Source organism: Solea solea, chromosome 11, assembly GCF_958295425.1.
Source record: "Solea solea chromosome 11, fSolSol10.1, whole genome shotgun sequence".
Lineage (NCBI taxonomy): Eukaryota > Metazoa > Chordata > Actinopteri > Pleuronectiformes > Soleidae > Solea > Solea solea.
The window spans coordinates 12,909,965-12,919,063 of record NC_081144.1 but is presented as its reverse complement, the minus strand read 5'-3'; the positions used below and the strand labels follow the sequence as shown (position 1 = coordinate 12,919,063).

Here is a 9,099-nt window from a genome sequence, read left to right as displayed (position 1 = left end):
TCTATTCTCTATCTACATTACACATTAGGATTTGAGGCCTTTACATTACTCCAGTAAAGCATATGAATTGTGTTTAGGTTAAGGTTGGGGTGAGAGATAAGGCTTTGGTTCTGCTATCTATATGACTGGAAGACTAGTATGCAGTGACCTAAAAAGAGTAGCTGCACAATTCGTGCCACCCCTGCCTGTAAAGTATCTAGTTAACTGTATTTAAATGTAAGGAAGGAAACCCTGGGGATAAGCTGACAAAATGTTACTCAAAAATCTCTATAAATGTAATGCAAAATGGTCTCCAGGGCTCAGATGTGGTCTCTCGTCCCTGCTGGGCCTCAAGTCACTGTTCTCACATGGACATGAGCTGAAGGCATTCCTGGTATGTGGGTGGGTGGAAGCCTGCGCTGCTTCCAAAACGTGTCTATATAGGGAAAGACACTTCACTCGACTCAGACAGTCATCGTCACACACGGTCAATATCCACGCTGATTTAACACATGAAGTCACGACAAATTGTCCACAGTTGAAGGTCGCGTTTAAATACAGAGAAAACAGGGTCTCGCGGAGAAGGAGCAGGAGGAGGAGGAGGGCGTGGCCGGAGTTATGACGCCCTGTGTTTATGTCAAGCCGAGACACAAGCAGTCATTACGACCGTCAGACCTTCAAACCGTGGACAGAAAACGGTATGTCACCGCACCAACAATGGAGATCCACAACTGGCGTGTGTGGGGGGCATTTCGAAGAGTCTGGAAATCAATGTCCGTTGATTTCTTTAAGCCCCAAATATCGATTAGCCCTTGTATCTCCATGCTAACGTTAGCTCGCTAGCTAGCTAACTTGGTGCTAGCAGCTTGTTTTCAATGTAACCGAGAGTGTATTGTTATTATACAGTAACGATAATTTCCTAAAGCATTCGCTTAATGTTAAACATGTGTTACTGTTGCTGACTATTGTCTTCTTTCTTCAAATGTCAGGGTCAGTATCTTTTTGTTTAACGTGCTGTTGCTTTGGGGCAGCAACATCAACAACAGTAAGGACGTGCACCGTCTATTGTAGATATAAGTAGTGCATCTCGGACTTAAACTGTCTCGGCAACAATTGCATATGGGACATTGCCTTGCGTATCTTCTCCCACAACTGTCTGCAGACATGCAAACGCGGCTCGTTTTGCGACGCGTCTGTCGTATTTATACCACACTGGTGCCCCAAGTAAATCACCTGCCAAGTGTGAAGCCTGTCAAGTGAACCATTGAATAGTTTTTCCAGATGAACAGGAGGACGGACAGACAGACGTCGCCAGCCTAGAACCTCGAGCTTCAACTGACTCGGCGTCACGTGCGTGGCACATTTCGTTGTGTATCCTCGCTCTCTATCGGGACAACTGTCAATCCTGCCTGTTTCTCAGTGTGGTGACACTGCCTTGTTCTTACACCGATCACACTATTTATGGCATATCCGTAATCTTTCAAAATATAAAGTGGGGAAGAATTGTATTTATAAGAGCACCTGTAGATGTTAATATGATGGTTTTACCATTTTTCAAGACATTTAATGATAATTTGAAAGCTTATATAAGCACTGTCCAAAGAAGGAATGTCTGTGTGTGTCCTCCTGTGTCTTGGTCGCTTGACAGGTATCCTAATCATCAAAGGAGAGAGTCCTTGGATGATTTCATGTAACTTAATCACAGATTGTGTTCACAAGCCTCTTTGTGTGCGTGGACGCACCTATTGCCAGTGTCACAGTGGAGACTGACTCTGTTTGTACCTGGTATTAACATCTGATCCGAAGTACAAGTCTGAAAGCTCCCAATCTGTCCTGAATGTGTCTTCAGGTCTGATCACTAAAACTACATTAGGAGGTGGTTTGACGATGCATGTGGCCAAATTCCTGAGCATGCATGAGCCTGATTCATCCTTAAGATGGATTCGAGACCACTTTCTCAGCCGAAGTCCTCTAACCTGCTACAGTTTCACTGTTCTTTTTTTACATGCTCATACAGATGCTCATACAGTTATTTATTTGTAGCCACTGACACAATATTAATGCTGGGCGCCATATGAATTATTTGTGTAATGCTAAAACGTATTTCATGTCACAGCTGCATGAGTAGAGCTTTGATTCATTCAGGTCCTCATCTCTCTGTCCCTCGCAGGAGGCTCACACACACACACACTAACATGCTAACATCTGTACAGTCCGATTCGTTAATATTATTTTGTTCTCAGGAACAGACGAGACGTGCATGTTTGAGGCGGAGACACCAGATCCTATAATATGTGGTCACAGGAGACCCATCCAGGATGCTTTTTAATGCCAGCTGTGAACAGTCTTGCGTAGTGCCATATGCAATCAGGCCACACATGTTAATACCAGGTCTGACCAGGGCTATTTAATTTGAGTGATTGGGCTTGGCAGTGACAGTTGACCCTGTTGTAATATCCACTTTCTTGAAAATGTGTTTCAGTGCAACGTAGTGTCACCCCTGCCCAGGTGCCATGGTCCTCTGTTACACATGAGCTCTACGATGTGGTACATCATGCAAAGCATTCAAAGTAAATATTCCCTGTCCGAGAGGCTCATCCGCACCATCGCAGCCATCCGCTCATTCCCACACGACAATGTGGAGGATCTCATTCGAAAGGTATGCACCTGTACATCTTTAACTTGATTTTAAAGAAATAATGTGTCCTAGCGTCATTGAATATACTAACATCATTATCACCTGTATACCCAAGGGAGCTGATGTGAACCGGATGCATGGCACACTTAAGCCCCTACACTGTGCTTGCATGGTCGCAGATGCCGACTGTGTGGAGCTGCTGCTGGAGAAGGGGGCAGAGGTATGTAACAAACGACTACTTCTACATACTGACTAGTCTGCTATTCCTCGTATCAGTTAATTAAAATAGTTCAGTACTTCCTGCATGACCGGAGAGCAGACTAAAGTGGTTAGAAAGGAAGGGGTTGTGATTTGGCTCACAGTTGCTGGCTTTTGGCAATGCTGTTGCTAAATATACCAGACTCCTTGGTTAAATATTGAGATTTTAGAAATTTCCTTGCTAAATGTTGGAGATTAATGCATGTTTTCGGCCACTGCCAATTAGTGGCCGGCAGTCAGAGCAGGTACTAAAAAAAAAAAAGTACCAGGTACTATCCCTAATAGTGGAAAAGTGCCAAAAGTGTATGGTTCAGTAGATTATCCATTACAGAACATATGAGCCCACATGTTGTATGTTTGAAGAGCTTTTTATGTGTGGGCTGGAGCCATGCTGTGCTGTCGAGAGATAAAACCAGTGATTACCAGAAAGCTAGGAAAACTGCAATCATTTTTGTTACTGGGGATGTTTGATGGTGATAGCTTGCAGTGATTATATAATATGTGCTTTGTAGTTACCAGGTGAACATATGGTAATCATAACTGCCACTAGTGCCCTTGTAAGGTTGGAAGTTATTATTAGAAGTTACATTACAGTATTTAGGGTCCTTTCATACGAATTTTGTCGCTATTTCTTCAGGTAATTATTAATTATGACGTGAACAGTTTTCAAGGATATTTTGGGAATTAATGGTTTAAGAATTTTAGTCAACTAACCCTTTTAATTGTTTGAGCTCACAGCAGTTTGATGATAAAATTGTGTCCTGTAAATTGTGGTCTGTGTATTCGGTACATTTTTGACAGGGTACAACTAAGATCTGCCACCTTGCACAATAGGCGTTGCATTTTGAGGGATTAACCCTTTTGCATACTGCTTAACATATTCACTTTATTTATTAGGTGAATGCTTTGGATGGATACAACCGCACAGCACTGCACTATGCAGCAGAGAAGGATGAGAGCTGTGTGGAGCTACTGTTGGAGTATGGGGCCCTGCCAAATGCACTGGATGGCAACAAGGACACTCCCCTTCACTGGGCTGCCTTCAAGGATAACCCAGAGTGTGTGCGGGCCCTGCTTGAGAGCGGGGCCTGTCCCAATGTCCAGGACTACAACAATGACACTCCCTTGAGCTGGGCAGCAATGAAAGGCAACCTAGAAAGCGTCAAAGTGCTTTTAGACTATGGAGCATTGGTGCACGTGACTAACCTGAAGGGCCAGACCCCAATCTCCCGATTGGTGGCCCTCTTGGCCCGGGGTCTGGGCACTGAACAGGAGGAGGAGTGCCTTGATCTGCTTTGCAGGGCAGCAGGCCGGTTTGAAATTCGACGGGCTGACGGTACCCTTCCCAGGGAGCTGAGTAAAGATCCGCAGCTGCTGGCAAGGCTGACCAACATGGTAGCTCAGGCTCCTACACTGCGCTCCCTGGCACGCTGCTCTGTCCGGCAGAGTCTCGGAGTGCAGTTCCTCCCGACTGCTGTAAAAGAGCTTCCTTTACCAGAGACAATCAAAGACTATCTTCTGCTGAGGGACTGAGGTTAAACCATTGGCTGATCATTACAGACGACTCATCACACATTTATTGACAAGGAAGTGTCTTTATTTAATTATATACAGTGGCTGTCGTTTAACAAATTATTTTAATTTTAATTATCTAGTGCACAACATCTAAATGGGCTATTATTTAATCATGTTCGGCTGTGGGCTGTGCCATTCTCGGCTTGTTGTTGGGTATCTCATGTCCCGCTAAAAGAAAGTCTTGGTACAAGAAAATTTTGTATGCAGTGCAGAATATAAGTCTAACATCGGGCTAATTCCTGTAATGATGGGCCTCATGCCGGGCTTGACCTACATGAAGCTAAGTGTGTCCCATCACCCACCCTTTCTTCAAAATGTTCTTTCAGAGCATCTTTGACGTTTTAAGTGGGTCTGTTTATTTTTTTTGTGTGCAGAATCCACAAGTATTGAATATTAACTTTTATAACTTAGATATGAAGAAAGAAATTATTAAATTAAAGAGTGGATAAAATAAATCTTGAGTTTGGTGGTAAAATGTGGATGTAAGAATATATTTACTTTTTAACAAGTCTTGTTTATGTAAATGAGGGCTAATGTCTAATAATGCTGGCTGTCCAGTGTCTGGAGGGTTTAGATCCTGAAATAGTACTGAGAATAAAATGTTGAGTAGTTTGGTTCATGGTCCTCGATGAAGTGCCAGTGAACTCATAGTAAAATCAACGGGCAAAGAATATAATTTAACCAGATATGAAAATATCAGTTTAATTTGTCATAGAGAAGCCAAGTGTCAATATCACTCACAAGAATATGAACTCCTGCTTTGAAGCCACAAGATTTGTGATTGAACAGGTGCCATGTTTTTCTGCCAGACGTTTACAGATGTTGCCTCCAACCAATTCACACTGGTGTCCACTCATGTGTGTCATGCTTTAGTGTTTAGTGGGAACATAATTTATAAAATTGACATCATGTTCCATTGAAGACCTGAAAGTAGGGAGACTGTCTTCTTTTTATATACAGTCTATGGCAGAAGCAAAAAAAAGTCCTAGAATATGGTGATTAGATTCAGATTGATTTTACAGAATGTGCCCGGGACACTTATCCTTCCTGATAGTTTACTGAAAATGCTAATTTTTGATAAAAGTGAGGCACAATGTCGTATGTGATTTTTTTGTTTATTATGGGCTCTGTTTTAATAAAGGGTGCAGTTGCGGCTCTCGTATGTTTCCAGTCTTGTAGATGTTTGGGTTTTCAAGGGTGCTTTCAGGTCTAACATTTTGCAGCATATGTTTAAAAGTTATTTTTAAATGAAATGTTTAAATGTTCTAACCATGAATTAGCATGATTAAGTTGTTATGTCCATGAAAACTTCCTTGTATCCTTGCTTGATTTAGTTTTGATTGTTCTGCACATGTATAAGAATTAATCCCTTAGATGTCTTGTGTACACCTGCTAATGTGCTTTTTTTCTTTGTCAATGTAATGCAAGTAAATGCCTTTATATTCCATTCATTTTTCCCTCATTATTTATTTAAAAAGTTATCAATTTGAGTTGTTTAAACAGAAAATATGTTATTGTAATTGAGTGCTATTACTTGGACTCTTGCCTTTGCAGCAAGAAGACCTGGGTTTGCGGCCCAGTCAGAACAAGTGCCTTACTGCATGGAGTTTGCATGTTCTCCCGTGTGTGCGTGGATTTTCTCTGGGTCCACAGTCCAAAAACGTGCAGATTTGGAGATTAGGCAATTTGGATACTAAATTGAGGTGTGAATGTGAGAGTGGATGGTTGTCGCTATGTGGCCCTGTGATGAACTGGCGACCTGTCCTAAGTGTACCCCGCCTTTTGCCCTATGTCAGCTGGGATTGGCACCAGCAGCCCCTGCGACCCCCTGTGACCCCCACGACCCTCATGTGGAGGATGCGGTAGAAGATGAGTGATTGACTGAGTGAGTGAGTGAGTCATAATGAGCTGTTCTACATCAGACATTTTGACTTATCAGTATAGTATAGAAAACACAGGTGTTACAGTGACTCAGTGACAGTGAGGCAGAGCAATACCAGTACAAATAAAACTGATGCAACTAAATGGAATTCAGCCATCATCTGTTTTATTATTTACTCCTGGGCTTTACCTTACCTCCGTAAACATCAAAATGCATCATGATTACCAATAAAGTTATCCAGGCTGTATTGTATTTTGTAAGAACTAGACATGTGTGTCATCTTGATTAGCGGTGAGGTTAGAATGCAGCTGTGGGCTCTTATTGCCTGTGTAATTACAGTTTAGCTACACTCATTAGACTAAATCACAGTCATTATGGTGAGAGGCCTGAGAGTTCTCAAATATGAAAAATCATAATAAATATACAGTCCTAACTGCACCATAGAGTGATTTCCAAGCTATTAAAAATTCTGTAAAATGCTGGCATCCCAATGAAAGAGGTGACAACATAATGACAGACATGACGCTTTGATCCTAAAATATATGAGGAAACAATGTGAATTACATCTCTTATGACTTGTATAATTACAGTTTAGCTGCACTCATTAGACTGAATCACAGTCATTATGGTGAGAGAACAGGAAGTACTCAAATATTAGAATTACACATAACACATCGACAGTAACAACAGTGACTTAACAATAATACAAGACGAGACTATTAAACATTTGATTTGAACATTTTGACAATGACAAATGTATTTTCCTTGTAAAAACCGATGAATTAAATCATCCAGGGAAGAATATCGAGAGGTATTGCTGACTGCACCTTTATTTCAAGCTCATTCAGTTCTCCAATCATCCATCAGAGGTCTCTCTGGCCTCATGTCTGGATTCATGTTAGTCTACAGACAGTCATCCAGCCCACAAGACAGCATTATATTAATGTTAACAAATGCATATTGATGCGTCATATTAACGCAAACCATATAAAAAATAATTATTATAATCCGATTGTGCTATATACATTTTTTATATTTTATATTTGTATTATATTTAAATGCACCAAAACACCAAGTCTAAGTCCTTGTATGTGTAAATGTACTTCATTCTGATTCTCTTAAAGAACTGTTCAGTGTTGTGTTGTGAGATTTGTTCATTTGTACAAAATTGTCCTGTCAAGTAACATTTGCTGTGAATCACATCCAAATGGCTACTTTTCATTCATTTATGAAACATCAAATAAAACACATGATGAGTTTGAGTGATGTCATGCTTAATCATAGGACCACACACCGAGTAGTGGCTTGCACTGTTGCCTCACAGCAAGATGGCCGCCAGTTTGAATCCTGGTTCGACCGAGGGGCCTTTCTGTGTGGAGTTTGTACTCCCCGTGTGCGCGTGGGGTTTTTCCTCCAGTTTCCTCCCACTGTTCAAAAACATGCAGAGATTAATTGGACGCTCTAAATAGACTGTATAAGTTAGTTGTTGTTTGTCTCTGTATGTTTGCTCTGCCATGAACTGGGGACCTGTCCAGAGTGTAACCCCGCCTATGTCAGCTGGGACCGGCTCCAGCTCCTCGTGACCCTCATGTGGAGGAGACAGCAGTAGAAAATGAATGAATGAATGTTTACCCATTGTAGCTTTTACTTGTTTGAATCACTAATAGTGTGGCCAATTGTTTTAGGTTTGTGCTTGATGCTGTCATTTCAAAAGAGAGAGTGAATAGTGTGAGAACATCAGGAAGGAAACCAAACCATGAAGGAAAAGAACAACACCATTATTTCTGTACATACAATGACTTCACCTGTTCGCTTGTGTCATGTGAACTGTCACAGTGAATGATACAGTAGTAAAAGGAATAGGAAACCACTCTTTATACGTGGAAAAGACACAGGCCTATAGCAGTGATTATATTAGACATGATTAGCTCCAAAATGATACATGGCTTCTTTAAAATAAGCTACACCTTTAGCAGTTGCAACACTTAAGCAATCTGGTCCATCATTTTATTTTAAAATTGATTCATTCTCAGATGTTTAGTTGTTGCACACAATCAATTTTATGTGTTTACGTGCTTATTTGCACCAATGTGACTATAGATTTTTAAAAGTGGAACGGGGCATAAAGCATTTGTGCAGTATGGCTACACCACTGGGACACAGTTACTTAGTATATAATAATAATACTAATATTAGAAGTAATGAAAATAATAGTATATAGTAGCTTACTATAGTTTGACAGCTATAGAGCAAAGGTGAACTTAGACCTCCAAATTTGTCAAAAAAAAATCAAATGGCGTGGAAAAGAGATTAATCAAATCAAAGAAAGAGAAAGAAAGAAAGAAAGAAAGAAAGAAAGAAAGAAAGAAAGAAAGAAAGAAAGAAAGAGTTCTGAGAAGTTCCGAGAGGGTAAGATGGTGCCAACCGTTTAGAGATGTAAGAAAACAATACAATTTTAAAATCAATTCTAAAACAAAATGAGGACATTTTTTAGGGATGATTAGTAGGATATTTGCTATTGTGATATTAATCATTATGGGCATTTATAATTTGAGATGCTCATTAAACTGCAGGGATTACGTTGCTGTTTTGGTTCTGTTCTGAATTTTGTTTTTAACCATACACAAACTTTAAACTAAGAATAAAGGGAAGTACTTTGTATAAGCTGCATCTGCTTTAATGAATTGGATAATAAATGCATAATTATTGTCATATATTCTTCATTATACTTTTTGTACCAATTGTTTTCTGATGTTAATTGTTGCCT

The 9,099-nt window shown here is 40.4% G+C and overlaps 1 protein-coding gene across 2 annotated transcripts; it reads left to right on the top strand.

Annotated features, from left to right (window-relative positions):
* The first annotated feature begins 433 nt into the window (after positions 1–433).
* On the top strand, positions 434–5,897 carry asb8 (ankyrin repeat and SOCS box containing 8). Of its 2 annotated transcripts, XM_058643963.1 has the most exons (5): positions 434–677; positions 2,223–2,370; positions 2,462–2,638; positions 2,733–2,837; positions 3,773–5,897. In XM_058643963.1, the coding sequence occupies exons 3-5, from the start codon at positions 2,510–2,512 to the stop codon at positions 4,406–4,408; spliced, it is 870 nt and encodes a 289-aa protein (XP_058499946.1). In that variant the 5' UTR covers positions 434–677; positions 2,223–2,370; positions 2,462–2,509; the 3' UTR covers positions 4,409–5,897. The 2 variants fall into 2 exon arrangements, with proteins under 2 accessions (XP_058499946.1, XP_058499944.1); XM_058643961.1 differs by lacking the exon at positions 2,223–2,370 and having other exon boundaries at positions 435–677.
* The last annotated feature ends 3,202 nt before the right edge of the window (positions 5,898–9,099 follow it).

Coding starts and splice junctions, on each gene's coding strand:
- asb8 (XM_058643963.1), top strand. CDS start 2,510: ATGAGCTCTACGATGTGGTACATCATGCAAAGCATTCAAAGTAAATAT. Junction 2,639..2,732: donor TGGAGGATCTCATTCGAAAG/GTATGCACCTGT, acceptor TGTATACCCAAG/GGAGCTGATGTGAACCGGAT. Junction 2,838..3,772: donor TGCTGGAGAAGGGGGCAGAG/GTATGTAACAAA, acceptor TTTATTTATTAG/GTGAATGCTTTGGATGGATA.